Raw genomic sequence first — 23,143 nt, 5'->3', positions numbered from 1 at the left:
TCTTAAATTGGGGCAGTAATTACGAAAAGTTTCTTATCTGAACAATCGGTTGTGGGGGATATATGCTATATATATGACCGTTCTTATCCAATTTTTCATACAACAATAATTGCAATATACGAAAGTATATGGTGAATTTTGAAAAAAAAAACAAAAAACCCCTACAATACAAGTAGTCGAACGCACAAACATGCCACCAGCACTGTATGCACAGTGTTAATGTATGCTTGGAAATATTTGTAGAAGTGGTATGTGTCAAGCACATTGACGTAGTAAGCAGGGCGTTCCAGTCCCAGCTTTAACTATACCGCGGTAATATCAAAGTAACATAAGTAACATAAAGCAACGTGACCCTGACAGACGTAGAGCGTAGTGCTCAACCTACCTCCCAGCGGAATACTTGACGGTAGTACCGGGGGTTAAATGGTACTCAGACGGTAGAAGGTTTAGTGCGGTTAAAGTGCCACAGTGACTATGAGGCTTTCGATGTTTCCTCCTCGTAAAAAAAGGCTCGTATTTGTGTTCACGTGTGTTTCACTAAAAAACAAAAAACATCGTAAATTTTATTAGTTCTAGCAATGACATTGGACGTCGCATGTTTGACATTGACAACTCGGAATGCCGTTTGAAATGTGCGCTCGTGCAATGCATTGCACGCAATAGAGCAATTCAATTGATTGTATGCATTTGTGGACACCCACATGTATATATACATATGTATATAAAAATATCTAACTGTTTTGTCAATTATGTGCATTAATCATTTTGTTTTCTATACCCAGCTGTACATGTACACAGGGTATTTATAACTTTGATTGGATAACGGTTGGTTGTACAGATATAAAGGAATCGAGATAGATATTGACTTTCATATCTATAAATCTTCAATACCGAAAAAAGATTTGATTAAGCCATGTCCGTCCGTCCGTTAACGCGAAAACTTGTGCAAGTATTGAGATATCTTCACCAAATTCGGTATACGTTCGGCTTATCTGGGCTCAGAATAGATTGGTATTGAAAATGAGCGAAATCGGACGATAATTACGCCCACTTTTTCGATATTGAAAATTTAGAACAATGGAAAAAATTATATAATTCAAAAACGAATACCGCAAAGCTAGTGAAAATTGATAGATGGATACGCTTTATGACGCCAATTATTAATTAAAACAAATTTTGGAATATGGGCGTGGCACTACCCACATGTAGAAGAAGAAAATTTGTAAGTTTAACAAGTCGTAAATCAAAAGCAGTTAATGAAATTACATTTAAATTTGACAGAGGCACTATCCATTATATGAACTGTGTGAAGATAATTAAAATCGGTTAGAGACCACGCCCACTTTTCCTAAAGGTCTAACCCTAACAAAGTTTGCAATTACTCTATGTGATTTAACTATATTTGACTGATATTCTACATCAGTAGCGGTATGTTTGAGCTAAGAACAAAATTTAAACAAATTTTGAAAATTGGCGTGACCCACCCTTTTTTTAATTACTCTTTCCAAAATACTTTTAATGCCATAAGTCGTACAAAAATCTCCCAAACCGAACGAAATTTGGCATAAACATTTTTTTCATAGCTACAACTGTTAAACTGCATCTTTATCCGCTCAAGTTCATTTGTGTTAGTCTCTGCATCATTTTTGCTTCATTTGGTCGATAATGAGTTTAGGATAGAACCATAGACATACATATGTATTATTTGGCAGCCTTATAACACTATTAACTACACAAAGCAAACAACAACAGCGTTTCAAGTCCACAGCTGTGTATGTTTTCTTCGGTTTCACCCGAACTTGGACTTTCTTATTTGTTTTATTGGCATTGGTTTGCGCATTAAAAATCCAGACATGCAAACAAATTTATATACCTAATTGAGTTTACATATGTACGTACATATTTACATATTTGCCTTAGTATATATACATATATTTGCTTGGATATATCTTCAAATATACTAGCAGACCCGGCAGACGTTTTTCTGCTATATCTTTGACCTAGCTGCATAACTTCTAAGAAGTGTTTACCTTTTATTCCCCCTGCCCCCTCTCTTCCACTTTTTTTTATCTTTTCATTCACTCCTCTCTCTGCGTCTCTTTCTCTTTAAAAGAGAAGCTCTGCCTTAATCTCTTCGGAGGTATATCGCGTATTGCATTTATTTATTTTTTTTTAACTGGAGGAAAACAGCTTAAATTTATTTTAAGAAAATAATCTCGTTTATCACAAAATTTTAAAATATAAGCAATCTCTAGAAAGAAACGGGAAGAAAGAAATACACATCCTGGGTCCCCGCCCCTTTGGGAATTTTTCGACCATATGCGTGTGCGGCAAAACAACTGAAATTTCGAATCTTGTTGTCTTGAAGAAGTACGTACACGAGGCCCACCTGTACAAGAGCAGGTTTCAAGTGGCCATCGCTAAATCCGCCACTTCAATTACACCTATTTGGGCTAAGAGTTCCGTGACAGTTGTCTGGGATATTGACATGCCCTGAAACATAAATAGATGATTCTAATTTTTAAATAATTCTTTGCAATAGCAGGCGCGGTGATGCCAATTTGGATTGCACCACAGGCGGAGTTCAAATCTTTCATTTCCACTTGGCTATCTTATATTCTCTAATCGCAGTATCACTGGATATAATCCCTTCACTGCATTGTATAGTATTCACTGCTTGCTTAATGGACGCGACTCCTGTGTGTTTGGTCAGCTTGATCTTCCGTAGCTTGTAAGCATGCTGGAGTGCCCGACGTCAGGGAGTTCATAGCCCATATCACAAAACCTAATCACGAAGCCGGAATCGCAGTCACCTCGCATGCTGTATCCATCGGATGTTTGTCTATGTTTGTCTTGAAAGAAGAGCTGCTTCTTCCACCACTCGTGTGTGCTTGTACACTTGAATCCCTTTGTTACACAGTGTTTCATATTGATTGCATACCTGCGTGCATAAGAACTTACATAGTATAAATATATTTGCACTAACTGTGACATTGGTAGACAATCAAAATTACTCATACGTCATGTTGTCCTTGAACTTTAATGTGTATATTCAGAACTAAGTAGTTGACATTTGTTTTGGGCTCACTTCTGGTCTGGCCGTGCATATGTTAATGCGTTGCCGTTTTTGCTATATATATATATACAAACGCACGCACATACCTATTTCATTCATTCATATTTTATTTTAATTTTTTTTGTTTGTTTTTATTTGGCTACACATATGGAAATGCAATCAAACGCATAAGAAACTAAACAAAACAAATACGAACCGGTCGATTCTGCACTTACATATATACGTATTCATATACATATGTATTTGTGTATGCGTGTATTTAGCGGCAAACAGCTTGCCACCCCTGCAAAAGCACCAAGTGTGCTAACATTCATAGCCGTCCAGTGAAGTAGGCAAGCAAGAGGGGTCAAGTGACCCTATATTCGGGAAATATTCTAATTGCAATTAAGGTAGGTTGTTTAGATTGTGCTGCTATTTTTCTATTACCTTTACTTTAGTTTCGTTTCATGTTTTCCGCGAATTTCAATACATAATGGGGTAATCTTGCAATAGATTTTTAGTATCCTCGCGTGAAGCTAAAATCTTAAGACTTGGAACTTACCTCAAAAACCCGATGAAAATTTTAATGAGGAAAAAAATGTCGGTCGCTGGCGCAGGGAACGTGAAAATTAAAAAACCCGTCCAAATTTGGAAGTTTTGCGAGCAAGTAACTTCCTGGTGAGACAGAGACTTAAAACTTTGAGCATTGAGGGAACGAACCAGGATAATGAGTAGTTAGAGGAAGCACAGGTACGACGAGAACAAAAATTCGGAAAGTTTCTTGGAGGGAGATTTGGTACTGTTATACAACCCTCACCGGCGGAAAGGTGTTCCATCAAAATTTCGGTGCAGTTGGGAAGGCCCGTACAAAGTTGTGAACAAGATCAGTGATACCATCTACCGCATACAAACCATTGAGAAATCACGAAATAGAAGGGTGATTAATTTGCAGATGCTAGCAGCGTTTAGATCAGGAAATTCGGGACGATCAGACTTAGGTGGAGGGCAGTGTGACGAATATTAGCAACACTAAGGGATACTATCATCTCTAAGCCGATACTAAGCAGTCACTTGTATTTATATAAACAAATCAATCATTATGTATACACATATGTACACGCACGCAGCGGAGAGATACTCACAAAAGTATGCATCCATCAGCAAAGTAGCTCTCACATATACACATGCATCTATCTGAGATACTCACAAAAGTATGTAATCATCGGTGGAAGTATTATTCACATATACATATACAAGCGAACGAGGAAACCGAAGAGTATAAAAGCAGCACAATCTGAGGCATGAGGAATTCAGTTTGTTTTAAACACGTTATCAGTTGCGAAGTGAAGTTTAATTGTGAAGTACTTTCAAAGCAGTCTAATAAAAACCATTATGTAATACAGAATATTGGAGTGCTTTATTCAACAGTTTAGCGATACGAACGTAAGCAGAAGTTTGCAAATAAGCGGAGTTCCCCGAGGTTCATTACAATAGCTTAGAGTAGCATTTTGTTATAATATTCTGTATGAGAAATTCTTCTAAATGAGGCACGGATCGAGATATTTAGAAATATTTAAAAAGTTCATTAAGAGCATGTGGAGTCATTCGATCGAATTTAAAGTAACTTCTATGCATCGGCCGCAAGGTAAGTGTCCTGGAACGACAAGTAATCTCTGTTCAGTCAGGAAATGCTCATTTAGGTCGACCTTCTCGTCTCATTTGGGTCGCGCTCCTTTTAATTTTTCCTACGAATTGGCGGGATGGGACCTGCATGCTTTACACCGACTCCGGACGGCATCTGTATGGCAGATGAATTTCCACTGGGAAGCTTGTTATGGCGGAAATAATCTCGGAATGTTTGCCAACTCCCTGCCGAGGGGCGACACCGTTTATAAAAACTTTATTCTAATTGCAAAAACTTGTTTCTAAATGTTCGATGTTGCTTTGTCCGTGAGTTGAACACAGGACCTTCTGTGTGGTAGGCGGAGCATGCTAAAACTGTACCACGGCGCCCGCCGCTAATTTAGAAATCAACAATTTCCACATCCTCCCCTGTAACCTTGTGCACCAGTGGATATTGTCCTGATATCAGGGTACTTCTCGCTGGAGATAATTGCAATATCGTTGGCAATTTTATTGCCCACCATGATCTGTGGCATTCTAATTTATAAGCAGACAGCAGGGGTGAGGAGTTTGTGGAGCAAACAGAGGTCACGGCGTTCTGCATGTTAAAAGGGGACGCCCCCACACTTATGGTAATAGCTCGCAAGGCATCTCCATCGCGTCAAAAAGGGGAAAATAAAACAAAAAATTGAGCGGTCTCTTGTGATATGGATAACTCGCCGGTAATTTTAAACGTTTTTCTCCTACATTTTTTTTATTAAATTGCAAATTGGTGAATGGTAAATCAATTTTGGAGCATGATGGCTGCAATTGTCAAACATTTCGTCTACCATGCAAACCTCTTGTGATTGAAACATGGTGCAGTATTTATTGGGTGAGGTTAGGTTGAACTGGCCGGTCCGTGGGGACCTCACTTAGAGTGAATGAGTATATAGTGTTACCAGAAATTTGTTAAACAACAAAATGAATAACCCTATCAAAAACCTATGTTGTAAAATAACTCTATCCTAGTGGCAAATATCCGAAGCATTGTAGTGCCTATGCCGCTTGCTGTTCTATATCTGATAGCTTTATCACTCTTAATAGCTTGGCAAGCTCGTGCCCTACGAGCGCAAAACGTGCTCCATGGTTTCCTCCTCCAATCCGCACATCCTACATCTACTATCAATGTTCAGGCCTAATTTAAAAGCATGTGACGCCAGAAGGTATTGTCCAATCAGAATATCCGTCATGAGCAACTTGAAGCAACTTTGTTAGTCTAAGGTGTTAGACCTACACATGATCTTCGACACTTTACAGTCCCGTGCTTGGGCTCACGCCTTTCCCGCTTGGTCGATCATGTGCAACTTTCGTCTTCTCTTAATCTCACCCAATCTGATTGGGACGTCTACGGAGCAAGCTTCGAGGGATGCTCCCTTTTTTAGGAGGTAGCCGTTTTCATTCCCATCTATTCCTATATATGCCCTACGATCAAATATGGATGAATTCAGTATCCCGATTTTTTCCAGCTTTGCTTAAGATCAGGTTGTTTCAACTTTCCTCAAATTATTAAATAAACCAAAATTAAAAAATTGCTTTAAAAATGTTTTCATTCATTAAAAGCAATGAATGAAATCCCGCTTATTAATACAAAAATACGTCATTGGTTGATTCTTTATGTTTCTATAAATATAATAAAGTAAACCAGTTCTTAAAACGAACGGTCAACAACAAAGCGTAGCGGTTCGAATCTCGGTGAAACCTTTGACAACATTACGAAATTGCCTCATGATGATTACGTGGCGGTTTTCGAAATGGTACCATCGCAATATGCCAGTAAATGTTTCCTTCTTTCTTTTCATTTTCTCTTAGAAAAACATTATAAATGAATATTCAACTTTTATAAGCCGGTGTTAAGCTCATGAATCCCTAAATAAGAAGTATAAATTGAACAAAACATTAAACAAACAAACAAATCGTAGCTTTTGTACAAGCTGACATACAACGTATGACTGTTCAAAGAATGAATATATGCAAGTTGGACAACAACAAAGGCATGGCTTTTGCTGAACGCGTTTGTCAACAGTACAATCATCGCAGGGGTGCGGATTAGAGATATAAGCCGCCAATTAGCGACGTTTTTCGCACGCCGCCGCCGAATTTCAAAAATATCGGCGCGGCGGCGGCGGCGTTCGGCGCGTTACTATATTTTCTATTCTTTTAAGACTGTTTAGGCATTTATTGTTCATCTCGAAAATTTGTCCGATATGGTCGAAAGAGGTATCAAGGAATGCCCATCACTGCCAGTTATAAAAATGCAATTGCGAAATTTAACACTTTCTAACCGTTCAAAAGTTATTTGAGAAAACAGGCGCTTTCAATGCCAGCTTAACACGGATTTCGCATCACCGAATTCACCAAGTTATTAAAACAAAACACTTGAAAAAAATTATATAATAAATTTAAATGCCCACTTCGCATAATTTTTTTTAATAAAGTACAATGAATTTAAATAAAGTGCCCCAAGTCGAACATGTTTTCAAATTGTCCTGAAGTTGTTAAAAAATCAAGTTACCCGAAAAAGGTGCCGAATTTTATTTCTCGATTGATTGAAAGAATAAGCGAAATCAGTGATGCAAAATCCTTTAGTAGGCTCCAGTGGTTTAAATTCTCCTTAGAAGCGATTCTCAGCTCACACTTAAGTTGCATATGTCTTCAACACGTATGAGAAGGGTTTGAAAAATCAATTTATTTGCTGAACTATAAAATAGCGTCTAAAATCTTATTTTTTATTTTCACACTTCATCATTCAACACCCAAGTCTCTTGCTTTGACATTTTCTGAAGTTGGCGGCCCTATCCCCAACTAGTCCCTTGGAGTGAATCACATTGGATATAGCCTATCAACCATGTTTAAACATGGTCAACACATAACACATAGGCACATACGTAGGCACATTTTTTAACCATGTCCAAATGAACGGGTGTTCTACTAGCCTAACGTAGGGGATAGTCGAACTAGTCTGAAAACTGAAGGCGGTCATCCATAATGAGCTCTTATAGCATAAGGCCGGAAACGAAGAGTATTGAGGTCAATATCACGGTCCTTGTAAAGTTTAAATTATGTAGATGTCCACCATCACACATGAGTTACGCAATGACCACTTAGACTGCTCATGATTTCGAGGGCGGCATCCTTGGCCGAATAGTTACTCCCTAACATTTCAATGTGTTGTTTTGGTGTAGCTCGAAGGCATAGCGCGACAAAAACATCCGTCCGAAAGTCTTCGGAGCTACACCTAGACCTTCTAGGAAAGTAACGACGATGAAGGTATGAGTTCGAAGTCGCAGTCCTATGGATTCTGTGCTGGCATATAGTATAAGGGCCAGGATGCGTGGTAGCGACTGGGGGTCGGGATTGCTACTATTCGCACGTCGGGAATTATAGCTCTTAAAAACAGCCAAAAAAAAACTGAAGGCGCCCCTTGGCGCGATCAACAATAAGCCCGCATTGATGCTAATCGTTAAAACGGTGCCACGAGAGTCATGACTATTAGTAGATAATTTATAGCAACCGTAAGTCGCCTTTGTGCGTGACCAGCATGTAGACACAAATGATTTAAAGAAATCGTGCCGACGACGGATATTAGAGTTAGCCCAGAACACATCCTACGGTGAAACTGCGCTAAAAAAGTGTGACCATTTAAAGTATTTCTCGCTCTCTCCGCAAGGAGCTACTTCCGAAATCTTTTGAACGACCACGAGATTTTGAGGCAAAACCTGCGGATCTTTCCGAAACGTCGATTTCGTTAAATACATATAAACAAAACCTTTCCCAATATTATTTTTTTTTTTAATTTTCGCTTTAAAAGCCTCACAGATCTTCGTCCACAAGTAAATGATATTGTTCCAGATCGTCAAACATACCATTGACGTCAGCAGTATGTTTCCATAGTCATTAGTTGTGGACAATGTGATACTTTGAAGTCCAACGTTTCAATTCAGAGGTTTACGCCGATCACTTTGTCGGCGCGCCCGCCACGCCGCCGTCGCCGGTATACAATAGAGCCTACACCGCCGCCGCCGATTAAGTGACCGGCGTAAACCTCTAGTGCGGATTCGAGTCGCACTCCCGGGGGAAAAGGCTTTGAAGAGATTTACAAGGTATAATCGAAATAACTGTTCGTCCTAATGTCACGTTGTTTCAATTTTCCTATTTTTTTTTTAAATAAATTAATTCAGATGAAACCCAACGCCTTTTTTGTATTTGTTTGATTTTGTATTATATGCAGGTGTGTGCGTGAAAGCCTGCCTACGCCCATGTATACAACGCTCACAACGGTCTACATAGAAAATCGCATGCAACTATTACTGCCTACCTCCCCATCGCCTACTGCATTGCATTTCTAATTGCATCAAATGCTCGAGTTATTCGCACACGCGTCTGCCGTTTAGAAATTTAGTTCTCACTCGACGTTTGTCTCAAACAGAATGTTTATGAACTTAGCATAGTTTTAGAAAAAGTGTTCTACCTCAATTTAAACACTTGCAAATAAATGCAACGAATGCTTTTTGCACGTTAATATAATTATTTGTTGTTTTACAAAATGTAACCAAAATTGTGTCATTAAATAGTAAATAATATAATGCATGTATGTACATATGTAATCAAGCATGCGTGAACGCACAAAATTACACTTACACTTACTGATGATGAAGTAATTTTTTCTTTTGTGAAAACGGAGTGAAGTAATGAAAGTAGGTGCCCATGAAGGTCGCCAAGATTTTGACTACTTCAGCAAATCACACATGCACATGTATGCATGTATATGTATGCATGTATATGTGTGTCTGTGCGTGTGTGGCGAGGCGAACATCAGCAACTTTGCTGCCACAAATTTAAATGACGGTGAAAATTCCAAGTCAATACGATTTTGGCGTTAATATTTGAAGAAGATCGCGAGGCAGCACGTCTCTTTGTAACGGTTAATCAAATAGCAGCATATCCGATTTAGGATTGTTTTGTTTTTGTTTGAGTGGCAGTCTGTGAAAATGGACGAAAACTCTAAATATGAAGAAGATGTCGAAACTTTATGTAAATGTGTTAATTTAAGAAAAGTGATACCGTTCGATGTTAAATATTGGCGTTGTTCGGCGGGTAGTGGTCAAGGCGAAAATTATATGTCTGTGGTGAAACGGATAGAAGTAAGCAACCGCGCGTTCGACAGCGAAAGAGAGAGTCCGGTCCTCGAAGGTAATGGATATGGTGACATATAACGTAAAACAAAACAAAAACATATAAAAATGTAATGGTTTTGTTTAAACAAAATTTGCAGTCGTGTGTGGTTACAAGGCTTTGATCAAGTTCCGGTTGCGGGAGAAAGCTTTAGCCCAAAAAATTTGTGTGTATTATTTAGCTTACGGGGAATGGGGTTTGGTTGTGTCGCCAGTACCCTGCACGGCATTTGGCGGACTATCTATGTAGTGTGACTGGCAAGGCTGAGTCTTGTGGAATGGCTGTCACCCCTGCCAAAATTGAACTGGTTCTTTTTACCATGACATTTAAACTCGCTGCTTTCAGTACTTCCTCTATGGGAAATTCTGTTAGTATTTGATAGGGTTAAATATCGATGGATAATTTTGAACAAAAGAACTGTATTGGAAAGCCAATGTGGAGAATTAAGGTAGGTTGCATTGTATTGCTACAGTAGAGACAATGGCATGAATTAGGAGGTCTCGTAAGGGAAGGACACTGGCCGTATTAGATTCAAGTCAAGCCGATTGCTCTATGGTATGCTGGTCTGATAGAACGCACGACGAACATCACCATAATGTTAGCGCAACGGCGGCCGCCGCGGTGTTTTGTTAACGTGCTCCGCCTATCACACATAAGATCCTGGGCAAAGTGTAAGGCGCGATAACCCCCGCAGAGATTTTAGGCCGAGCTTCTCTTCCATCGTGCTCCTGTTAAGTTTTCCTAGAAATAGGCGTGACGGGACCTACATGTTTGATGCCGATTCCGAACGACCGTCTGGTTGATAGCCTAGTGCAAAGGACAAGGCATTAAAGCTATCGGGCCTTGCCCTATCTAATACAGCAGGCATGTATGTAAAAACGATAGCAAAGAAGCGAAAAAAAAACTCATTGATTAAAAGATGACGACGTCAAGTACTATCGTTCCCGCCAGTTGATAAGCGCCTTATCGTAATCCGATTAAAAACGAGTTTCTTTAACATACCATTTATTGAAGATAATGGAAAGACTGGCTGTCTCCGCCACCCTACAATTGGTAAATTCAGAACAGCACCTATGGGAACAGTGTGATTCGCTTCGCTGTGGTTGAAATATGGTAATATGTGGTATCAAGTTCCAGATCCATCAACGTAGCCACTTTTCTTCTTATCAAAAAAACGATCATCGTGATCGACTTCAGGCTTGGATTAAGTTTGCTACCGATAAGTTGCTTACTAAACAGAGAGTTGCGAATTTCTTCGTTTAACCCTCGCACTTGCTCTATGAGAGTAATCTTCGATCCAGTGGTAGTAGTGGCGAAGGATGAACCCCGATACCGAATCTAAGCAACAAGTATACTATTAATTATTATATTATCCAGGCCAAAGACGTTTAAACGATTAAGTGATGGTCGGGTTGGTACCTTTATGGTGCTTTGTACCCAGAACGTGCCGGATACGTATCCGGCAAAGCACCATCAACAGCGATAACACTCCCCAAAAGCTTCCGGGAGTGTCTTTATCGATAATACAGCAACAACAATAACAGTGATAATTAACTAAATACACTAAAGTTAACTATTTTTTATTAATATTTTTCTGTTCTTTAATACATACATATTTATATTGCACACCTAGATCAAAACAGCGATCAACTCAAAATATTGTAATGTTCAGAAAACGCGAAGAACTGACTGCTTCTCCCATATATGTACGCTAATGCAATTTTAAATTTTTACAAAGCCTTTTCTCGTTAAATAGTGCAGATATTAATGAATTGAGTACGCAGTTCGGTAGTATTTGAATTGGGAATCACAGTGGCACTCATAACTTCGAAATTTCAGATTTTTGAGTTAGTTCCCTTCTGATCAATATATCTAAATATGTATCGGCGAGCGTATGCACGGTAAACGCAAAATTTCACTTTTTGTTTATCGCAGTGACCTTGTGCAACGCCAATTTGTTTGTTTTGCATGCATCGCCATAAAAAAATAAATGCGCAAAAATTTATGTAGGTATGTACGCTTTAATACACAAACATAAGAGGCGCGCATTGCTTTCTTACACCCCCACCTGATACAAATGCAAACAACTACAATTAAAGAGTAGCTTTCCATCCTTCAATACTATTCTAGACATCTCTTTAAAGTTCTCTCGTGCTCTCTATTGCTTTTTTTTTATCACACTCGTAAAGGTCACTTGCACAAACACTAGCAGTTTTACACAGTTCATATTTGTGTTTGTGTTTGTTAATGTTTTGCTTTGTTTTTTCGTTTGCCTTATTTTGGCGCGCATCAATTCTTCTTCTCTGATGATATTTTTTTTGCGACTTTTCTAATCAAAAATCAGCTGAGGAAAAATGTAACCGCCAATTAATTTTTGTTTCTGTTTTTATACCCACCTGTCGTTGGTCAGGCTTCGTGATATGGTCTATGGGCTGTCTGACTTCGGACACTCTAGCCTTCTTACCAGGACTTTATCCCGAACAGGACGGTCTATTGTATTTTTGTCAAGAGCTAAATGGAAGCCGCAAGTTTAAGTTGGCTGATCACTGCAGTGTATTCCAAGCGGAAGCTGCTGCGATTAAGGATGCGGTGGATGAAATGCTATCCAGTGCTACTATGGTTAGGGAATTTAACATCTACTCTGATAGCCAAGCGGCTATGAAGGCCTTGAGTTCAACTACAGTGCGATCGAGGGTGGCCTGGGAGTGCCTGACCTCGCTTGCGATTGCATCGTACTATTTTATAATTGAGATTATCTGGGTCCCGGGCCATAGTGATATCCCGGGCAACTGCCAAGCGGATCTCTCAGCCCGCATCTGTACAACTGAACCGGATGAAGATGGCTGTAGGCATTTTGAGATTCCGCTGGCCACCTGTGGTTTGCTCCTCCATAGTTGAGCCTCGATTCAGCTCAGCAAACGTTGGGCAGACACCACCTCTAGCACAATAGCAAGATCTTTCTGACCGGAAGTGGATGACAGGTCTGCCGAAATAATTGGGTTCACTAAGGCTCAACTATCAATAGTCATCGGGGTGTTGATAGGGCACTGACCTATGGGTATCCATGCGGTACGTCTCAATATACTGGAAACTCCATCCTTCTGTAGCTGTATGGAGGATGATGAGGTGGAATTATCAAATCACTTTATGCTTGATTACCCAGCTTTTGCCTGAACTAGGCGAAAGTACTTCGGCCGCGACTCACTTGGATCTCACGAGGATTTATCCAAGGTTGAGATCGGTATCATTCGGAACTTTATCGTTGCTACCTAGCGATTCTCTAAGTAGCTATATCTGCGTCACCGTTATTTTATTGTATGTGGAATCACAACGGACCTTCATGCCGTCCAAGTGAGCTTCCACTATCAGGGCAGGTACCACCTAACCTATACCCACCTGTACAATATATGCAGCCCTAAATAGATGGGGGCTGTATGAGGACACAAAATCGTTGCACAGGGGCACGACGCAGGGCCGTGAAATGTACGGCGTACGCAGACGACGTTGCAGCTGTCATAAGCAGAAAGTGCCTTCCAACTACTAGCTCTTTGATGGATCGGACGCTTTGATGGATAAACACGGTTTGACTGCCAATGCGTAGAAGAGGTTTACTAAGAGGTACAAGGTCAAAAATTGCACCAAGCAGAAGAAACCTTGCACAAAATATCTAGAATAATTTTATACAGTCAGTTTTCGCGGAAAGGCCTCGACGGCATTTTATGTAAAAGAATGCCGGGATGTATGTGGAGCCCATTGCCCCCTCTCTCTTATTGGGTATTTTCAGCGTCTATAAGACCTATACTATGGAGTTCTTCACGGAATATAGAATTGATGTGTAGGCATAGTGTACCCCACACTGAAATGTTGTGTGAGGGAATGCGTTAGTGTAGCGTAATGCTCCCTGTAAGGGATGATATGCGCGAAATCAGTCAGCAAATCAATTAATTCATATATACAAGAGAGAGAGAAATGATTAAGGAAAATAAGTGCATGTAAAGAATATGAAACAGAAGAGGAGGAAGGAAAATAACATCATAATAACATTGTCGATAATAATGTGGATAATCCAAACGATGATTGTAGTTATCGTTACGTTTGCGAAGCCGAGACAAGCAGAGGAAAATAAAAGAAAAAAGAAAAGATTTGGACAAGTATGATTAGATGTCAAAACCGAAGCCCGCACCGAAAACGGACTGCATGTAATGTGGCTTATCGAAGTGTACACGATTTGTTTTAGGTGTGTTATCAACGAAGTATAGACGAGTTATCGATATGCTGTCGGAATGTTATAAATTGACTAACGGTAACAAAGGTTATAAGTTAGCTAATGATTCTTTATCGACGAGTTATTGGGAGCTTATGGATTTATTATATTATGACGAATATTAGCAACACTAAGGCATACTATCATCTCTAAGCCGATACTAAGCAGTCACTTGTATCTACATAAACAAATCAATCATTATGTCTACACATATGAACATACAAGAATCGGAGAGATATGCACAATCACACACTCAGAAAAAAATTTCTCCCGATTGAAGAAAAATGGGAATGAAATGGCACTTAAGAAACTTTTCCTCATTCGCATTGCCAACTTTCTTCAAAATGAGGAAAAATTCCTTTTGAAGAAATTTTGGCCATGCGAAGAGGAAAAAATTTTTTAAGTGCCATTTCATTCAAGTTTTTTCTGAGTGCAAGCATATATCTGAGATGCTCACAAAAGTATGCAATCATCGGTCGAAGTATCACTCGCATATACACGCGCATATGAGAAGCTATAAACGTTCATCTGTAGTTTATAGCTGGTGAGTTTAAAGCAGCACCAGCTGAGGCATGGGCAATCAGTTTGATTTAAGCACGCTATCAGTTGTGAAGTTAAGTGTTATTGTGAAGTACTTTCAAGTAGTCTAATAAAGACCATTTTGCGTTATTGAATATTGGAGTTATTTATTCAACAGTTTAGCGATACGAACGTTAGTAGACGGTTGCAAAAAAGCGGGGTTTCCATAAATTCGTTACAATATGAATATGGATTATATATCGATATGTTATCAAAAAGCTATCGATTTGTTATCAATGAGTTTTAGGAAAGTTATGGATTTATTGTTCACGAATTATCAAAAAATTGCAGTTTGGCTCAAACGGAGCTCTATGTTGTTGTTGTAGTTGTTGTAACGATAAGGGCACTCCCTGAAGCTTTTGGCGGTTGTTATCGATACCTGACATAGTCTCGGTACGTTTCGATAACAAGCACCATTAAAGCGCCAAATACACGACACGAACATTTCCGCGAACATTCCGCAATCTTGTTCGCAGCTTTGGCCATACACCATACGAACTTTTGGCCGAACATTAGTTCTCTTTCAGACAGCGATGAATACGGACAACAATTTTGCTGCAGCAATATTGCTCGCTGTGGCAATTAAGCGTAAAAAAAAGAGAGAAAAAGAGAGAACATTTCAATAAATTCACTCAGAAATTTTTTATTGTCCATTTTACTTTTCCGCGCACGTCTGTTCCGTTCAGAAATTACTACGATTAGGAGCTATTTCGCCATACACGCACGAACAGTTCGCGCAAATGTTCGCCAAAAATTAAAATATTTTGATATTTGGCGAACATTTGCGCGAACTGGCAAAAACCACCATACACGACAGAAAAGGTCGCAGAAACATGACATAACGGGAATGTTCGCGGAAATGTTCGTGTCGTGTATTTGGCGCTTAAGGTACGAGCCCGACTATTTTGGGCTCAATTTAATATGACCACATTGACCCTTCTGGGCCATCCCGCCCCACCCATATCTTCACATGCTAAATAAACAGGATCCGCCACACGTAGGTTGCGCTACACAACCCTTGAATCATTCGCGTATTTTTGTCGCCTCGCAGGCATAACTCCCGCGGATACATTCTAAGCTCTATGTAAAAGGGCTGTAAAAGCACATTATGTATATATTATAGACACAAAGATAATTATTATTTTAAAATTAACTATTATACTTTTGTGTTTTAAAATAGATTTATTTAATTATTTTTTTCCAGATTCACAGTATTTTAGTTTTATAGTTAAAAGACAAATTTTAAGTCCATCACGACGCCTTCTTTTTCGCTGTGATGAAGCATTTTGCAACGAAATAAATGCTTATACCTATGTGATACCAGTTTTGGAGAAATATTTTATCAACGGGGACACCGTATTTCCGCAATGCTATTATGCTGGAACAGACAAGAAAGGCGAACTGATAGCGTTAGAAGATTTGAAGCGACGCGGATATAGCATGCCCAATCGTTTAGTGCCATTCGATCTTTATCACTGCGAAATAGTGATGAAGGTAAGATTTCGCGTAAAGAGTTTAAAAGGTTTAGATATAATTTGAAATAAAAACAAGTAAGGAAGGCTAAGTTCGGGTGTAACCGAACATTACATACTCAGCTGAGAGCTTTGGAGATAAAATAAGGTAAAATCACCATGTAGGAAAATGAACCTTGGGTAACCCTGGAATGTGTTTGTATGACATGTGTATCAAATTGAAGGTATTAAAGAGTATTATAAAAGGGTGTGGGCCTAAGTTCTATAGGTGGACGCCTTTTGGAGATATCGCCATAAAAGTGGACCAGGTGTGACTCTATAATGTGTTTGTACAATATGGGTATCAAATTAAAGGTATTAATGAGGGTTTTAAACGAGAGTGGACCTTAGTTGTATATGTGAAGGCGTTTGCGAGATATCGACCAAAATGTGGACCAGGGTGACCCAGAAAATCTTCTGTCGGGTACCGCTAATTTATTTATATATTTAATACCACGAACAGTATTCCTGCCATTTCCAAGGGGTTTTGATTTCGCCCTGCAGAACTTTTTCACTTTCTTCTACTTAATATGATAGGTGTCACACCCATTTACAAAGTTTTTTCTAAATTTATGTATATTTTGCGTCAAAAAACCAGTCAAATCACCATGTTTTATCCCTTTTTTTGTATTTGGTATATAATTATCGCGTTTTTTTTAATTTTTCGAAATTTTCGATATCGAAAAGTGGGCGTGGCCATAGTCGGATTTCGCCTATTTTTAATACCAAGATAAAGTAAGTTCAGATAAGTACGTGAACTAATTTTAGTAAAGATATATCGATTTTTGCTCAAGTTATCGTGTTAACGGCCGAGCGGAAGGACAGACGGTCGACTGTGTGTAAAAACCGGGCGTGGCTTCAACCGATTTCGACCATTTTCACATCATAGAAGCTATGCGGAGCCACGCCCATTTTAAAATTTTCTTCTATTTTTGTATTTTGTTGCACCATATCATTACTGGAGTTGAATGTTGACATAATTTACTTATATACTGTAAAGATATTCAATTTTTTGTAAAAATTTTACCTAAAATTTTTTTTTTTTAAATGGGCGTGTCCGTCATCCGACTTTGCTAATTTTTATCTTGAACATATATAGTAATAGGAGTAACGTTCCTGTCGAATTTCATCGCGATATCTTCAACGACTGCCAAATTTCAGCTTGCCAAACTTTTAAATTACCTGCTTTTAAAAGTGGACGGTGCCACGACCACTGTCCAAAATTTTACTGATTTTCTATTTTGCGTCATAAGGTCAACAAAGCTATCGCTTTATCTGTCTTTGGTAATGAGTTATCGCATTTTTTCTGTTTTTCGAAATTTTCGATATCGAAAAAGTGGGCGTGGTTATTGTCCGATTTCGTTCATTTTAAATAGCGATCTGGGATGAGTGCCCAGGAACTCACATACCAAATTTCATCAAGATACCTCAAAATTTACTCAAGTTATCGTGTTCACGGACAGGCAGGCGGACGGACGGACGGACATGGCTAAATTAATTTATTTTTTCGCCCAGATCATTTTGATATATAGAAGTCTATATCTATCTCGATTAGTTTATGTTGTTACGGGGTACCGTTATGCGAACAAAATTAATATACTCTGTGAGCTCTGCTCAGCTGAGTATAATAATTTATAAACCATAAGATACGGAAAATAGATAAAAAACGTTTTCAAGGGCATCTTTAATGAAACTCATATGTAAGGATGTCTTTATGCAATAGCCAAACTTCTGCTTGTAGAGATAGTTAAGAATATTAATCAAAAAATAATACATAACTACAAAGTGTCTTTAAAAATTTTAGGAGCTCGCCAAATTGCATGCCACATCCATAGCAGCAAAGCACCTGAACAATAATGATTTTCGTGCACATTATCGGAAAGTAAATGAGATTGTTTACTGTGCAGAAGCGGAAAGCTTTTATGGAAATTTACTTAGCGCTTCAATAGAAGAATCACTGAAAAGTTTACGCGAATCCAATATCGATGGCAGTCTCTCATATTCAATTTGTATGATCGAGCAATTGAAAGCTGAATTGTATGCGAAAATTATGCATAGCATAAATAATGCAAACGATTGTGTTAGTGTTATGTGTCATGGAGATTTGTATGTTAATAATATTATGTTTAAATCAATTAATGAAAATGATAGCGCTACAACGCCTGAAGCACCAAAAGAAGTGAAGTTTTTTGATTTACAGGTAAAATGTGAAACGTAACTGAATTTTGAATTTAAAATTTTAGTTTATAACTCGTACAGGCAATGCGTTACACTTCCTTCATATTTGATATATTGCATTTTATGTATACGAGCACAAAACGTGAACTACGCGATGCACATACAAATCGATTATTGGAGACATACCGTGATGCACTATACAAGAGAGTTGAACAACTTTTAGATTCGCATGAACATATAGCAGCAATACGGCGTACATTTTCATTAGATAACATTATGAAAGAGTTTTCTGCGCATGCTTTATATGGTTTGGCTGTGTCGATGTGGGTATTACCTGCAGTAACATTCGATCCAAATAATATACCTAATTTAGATGTGATTAGTGAGGCGGTGCCCAATGCTAATGAAATTAAAGTCACACAAAAGTTAACTGCAGAATATCATTCACGTATAAAAGATCTGGCGTTGGAGTTTGATGAAAATGGATATTTTGGTACCTTGTTAGAGAAATAGTTAAATTATTTGCAATTTTAAATATAGTATTTTTTTTTTTTTTAATTATAAGTAGGCAATAAACAAATTTGTTAACAAAATGCTGTTAAATAGGTAAGATTTTGCAATGTTGTGATGAAATCTATGAAAACATTTATTTTTTGGATATATTGTACATAGTAATGTGTTTTTAAGCATTGAGAGGAAATTCGCTTGAATTTTACAATTTAATTTTTAAATTTTACAATAACTTTTAGAATATAAAAAAAGAAACTATTGTTATGCAATTAAATAGCTTGTTTTACCTTACAAAAAACGCATCCCCGTATTGAAATAAACGCTGAAAATGTGTAAATTATGTTGTGAACATTTCATTAATCGTATTTCTTTTCTTGTTGTTATTGTGGTTCCAAGGGGGTCAAAAAAATTATCATATACATAATAACTATGTATGTGTTGCATTTCGAAAACTGAGTGGAGTATCACCCTTCATCGGCTACAAAGCCGTATATGCCCTGCCTCAGAACTTGTTTGAAGAGAACCATTTCGTTTTTTTTTTTTATAAAAAATGCATATAAATATTTGTTTCAAAAATGCAATAGCTCGGAATTCCGTTAAAGAACGCCATAATTCAATTTTTTTGTTTCAGAACGGCTATCTAAACTGATAATGTATTGAATTTATGCTAGGGTAGAGCGTTTTCGAAATTAAATGCCCATTTAACAGGATTCTGAAAAAGCCGTTCTTCAAACAAAATATATGGCAGGGAGTTTTTGTAACGGAAGCTGTGATAGGATTATTTTTCACTCAGCAGTCGATTTGGTATATATCTGATATTTAATGCTTATTAAAAAGATAAGATCACCGGCAAACACACTTCATTTCTTTCCACCCCAACCCAAGAATCCTTTGACAAATCCTGAAATTGATGCACCACTTTGATTGCCAGATGACTGCAGCTTATCATCTAACGATGGTAATTCAATATGTCCAATTGCCAAATCAAAAAATAACGGCTTACAGGGAATAGCTTCCATTTCCGGTTGCATCTTATATACATTGGGCGTTTTAGTATGCAACGATTGATCCTCTTTATATTGTGACAAACGCTCATATAATGGCTTGGTCGATTTTTGAGATTTAGATGTGAAAATTGCATCCTCGGACGTATCATTCTCAAGAACACTGTAGGCATGTGCTGAAAATTTGCAACCATCTATAGTTGACACAAGCTTTTGCAAATCACCAGCTAATTTGAATTTATCTGAAGCTTTGCCAGCTAAAGCTTCATTGGCATATTTTGAAGAGCGTTCATAAAGAGCAACAGCCTCTTTCCACTTTTTCATATCGATCAAAGTTAGAGCAATATAATAACAGCGGAACGCCTTGAAAGTAAGTGCTAAATTTTCAATTTCCTTTTGATAAACATTATCATCTTCCATTCCTTGTATTTGTTGCATTTCAGTAACATTTTGTAAAATAATCTCATATAAACGGGCAAGATCTTGCGAACGCACACGTTTGCCATCACTCGTGTTTTGCGATTTTTGATTCGGATCATCAAAATTCAATTTCGCCTTGAATACAAGAAAATAAAGTTTAAAGAAGATGAAAATCGAAGTGTGCACACCACTATTAGCTCAGTTTGATTTATGCACTGATTAGACTTCTAGTATCAATTGCACAACAAGGCAGTTACGCAAACCTGCATGCATATGCTAACTTACCTGTTCCACTAGACATAGGTTCCGTTGCAAAGTACGACTATGTCGTATATAAGATAAATATGCCAACAAATATTGCACGCCGCTCACAGTCTGTCCAGTAGTGAGTGAACGTAATTTAGGATCTTGTTTTATTTCCTCTTTAACTGCCTGTATAGCATCCTTACAATCCATCAAAATGCGTTCAATTAATTCAATTTTCGAATCTAATTGAGCTGTCTTCTCCAACGATTTATCAACTTCTTGTGTGCTAAGCAAAAACAAGCGTACTTTTTCCGGACGCACAGTAACTTTTCTATTCCGCCATTCAATTGTTTGTAAGCCTTCACTACTCTCCATTTTGGTTTGACTAACAAGCAAATCCAAATTTTCCAATAATCCTTGTGCACGTAATTCCAATAATTCATCCATTTTGCTAGCTCCGCTCCCACCGCCAATATTGTAGGCGCAGTAGCGCAAATTGGGAGTGAATTCATTCACTTTGACGCGATACAGTTCTTGTTCATCGTCGGGCAATGCCTTGGCTAGATTTTCATAAACAACTTGTGCACGTTTTAGGTGTTCCAGTGCGGAACCCCATAGTTGAAGCTCAAAATGTAACGTCCCATGCATCCAGGCAACATAAGCTTCGCATTCCAATTTTGTACGCGCATCAAACGCTTCAGACTAGTAAGTAAACAAAATATGATTGAATAAATATCCAAATCCCCAATTGAAATTACAAACACTCACGTTACACAACTCCTGTAGCTGTAATGCATAAAAACAAGCCTTACGCAGCTTTTTTATTAAATGAAAACGTTTTCTTGGCTCAGTATTGGCTTCTTGTTTTAACTGCATCGCATATGACCATGCCCTTTCGGCACTTATCAATGGAATATGGATGTAACGTTCGTCAGCTCGCTTTCCAGTAAGTTGTGCCAATGTCACGTCACGCCTTTTAAAATGACGTTTATCGCCCTGGGGATACTTCAGCGCTTTCCGCAGACGACGTATACGACGTGTACAATAGACGCGGTAGCGTTGATAGTCACCATGTCTTAATCCATGTTGTTGTTGCGCATCCTTTACCATATGGAGTACTGTAATAGAGTAATTTATAAAAAAATGTTGTGCAGAGAAAGCTAATCCTAAATTCAATTGGCGTTTATAGGTTAAGCAGAACTTCATCCGCCACAGCAGCTGCATATATATTTTACATACTTTCCACAGTGAACACCTTTATGTGTTCCGCCGTTTGCGTAGCTGCTTCTCCTTCTGTTTTTTCAACATTATCAGCATTTAGAGTTTCTTCGACCATAATTATTATAGAAAAGTTTAATTTCACGACGTGTAAATTTTTGCAGATCGATGGAAAAAATAAACGTCATCTGTGAAATAAACTGAAAAGGAATGTCAAACTGAAAACGTCATTTACCTTTGACATCAAGAGCACGGTACATTTAGAAAATTTCAGCTTTCTGTTATACACCCTTAGACCTTGTTTGCATATAACAAGACTATCTTCATTTAATGGGCGAATTAATGGTGACTTATAACCATAAGCCATACCCAGATAAAACAGCTGATCGAACCTACCTTATGGAAATCAATGTAATCGATTAATGGTGACATACCACAACACTAACTCGATTACATTGATTTCCATAAGGTAAGTGTGATCAGCTGTTTTATCTGGTTATGGCTTTACGGTTATAAGTCACCATTAACTCGCTCTTAATTTCATCGAAATTGGATCGAATATATGTGCAATTTACTGAGCGACTCTGTGGTCGAATACAATTTACACAAAATAATCGATGGACTGCCCGCACTAGCTGTCAAATTTCAAAGTATATGTTTGTTTTGAACGTTTTAATTCGACAGTGGGAAAAAAGCGAAAACAAATGTCATTTGACGCCATTCGGACTTTGGAAACTGGCGAGTGTGGACACGCGCGGTTAATTTCACAAGTCAGTGGGTTATAAAACAATACAGCTAACTGTAATTTACAGTTCTAAAATCTTGTGACTTCTATTATCTGTGGAATTTGGCTTTTTCTCACCAATTGGTGGTAAGTGATATTGGCTTTTTATGTTCAGGATTTTATTTTTTTAGTTAAAAAATTTTTGATCAAATTGCCGATTAAAAAAAGAACAAAGCTGCCCTTGCGCACAACTTCAACCAAAAGTGCAAGGGACAAAATGGCGTCAACGAAACTTTCGTTGGCGTCTGAGTCTTTAAATAAAAACACCAAGAAAAAACCTAAAATTTTGGAGCACAAAGTAGTTACTGGTTTTTATGAACTCTCCAAAGAGGGTTTGGTAAAGATACAGGACGATTCTTGTGATATTAGGGCCACATGCCCGGAAAGTACGACAGTGAGGTTAGGTGATTTTGCAACCGCAAATAGCGGATATAAAGAAACGTTAACCACGAATGACACGAATATAGACGATGACATGCATACAGGCAACAGTAATTTAAACACAACCAAACCTGCTACCTCAATTGAAGCTGAAAA

The 23,143-nt window shown here is 38.2% G+C and overlaps 2 protein-coding genes across 3 annotated transcripts; one reads left to right on the top strand and one right to left on the bottom strand.

The window, feature by feature from the left end:
• The first annotated feature begins 9,108 nt into the window (after window positions 1-9,108).
• LOC137252459 (uncharacterized) lies at window positions 9,109-19,290 on the top strand. Its single transcript, XM_067788207.1, has 4 exons — window positions 9,109-9,910; window positions 15,940-16,229; window positions 18,051-18,446; window positions 18,506-19,290. Exons 1-4 carry the CDS (start codon window positions 9,709-9,711, stop codon window positions 18,935-18,937), a joined length of 1,320 nt encoding a protein of 439 aa, XP_067644308.1. The 5' UTR covers window positions 9,109-9,708; the 3' UTR covers window positions 18,938-19,290.
• On the bottom strand, window positions 17,021-22,023 carry Srp68 (signal recognition particle 68). 2 transcript variants are annotated; one of them, XM_067788205.1, is made up of 4 exons: window positions 21,844-22,023; window positions 21,367-21,722; window positions 20,644-21,306; window positions 17,021-20,493 (listed from the first exon to the last, which is right to left on the bottom strand). In XM_067788205.1, the coding sequence occupies exons 1-4, from the start codon at window positions 21,938-21,940 to the stop codon at window positions 19,795-19,797; spliced, it is 1,815 nt and encodes a 604-aa protein (XP_067644306.1). In that variant the 5' UTR covers window positions 21,941-22,023; the 3' UTR covers window positions 17,021-19,794. The 2 variants fall into 2 exon arrangements, with proteins under 2 accessions (XP_067644306.1, XP_067644307.1); XM_067788206.1 differs by having other exon boundaries at window positions 21,373-21,722.
• Window positions 22,024-23,143: the final 1,120 nt, after the last annotated feature.

Source organism: Eurosta solidaginis, chromosome 5 (assembly GCF_040869045.1).
Source record: "Eurosta solidaginis isolate ZX-2024a chromosome 5, ASM4086904v1, whole genome shotgun sequence".
In the NCBI taxonomy this organism is placed as follows: Eukaryota; Metazoa; Arthropoda; class Insecta; order Diptera; family Tephritidae; genus Eurosta; species Eurosta solidaginis.
The sequence above is the reverse complement of the archived record's forward strand: the minus strand, read 5'-3'. Positions and strand labels throughout refer to the sequence as shown.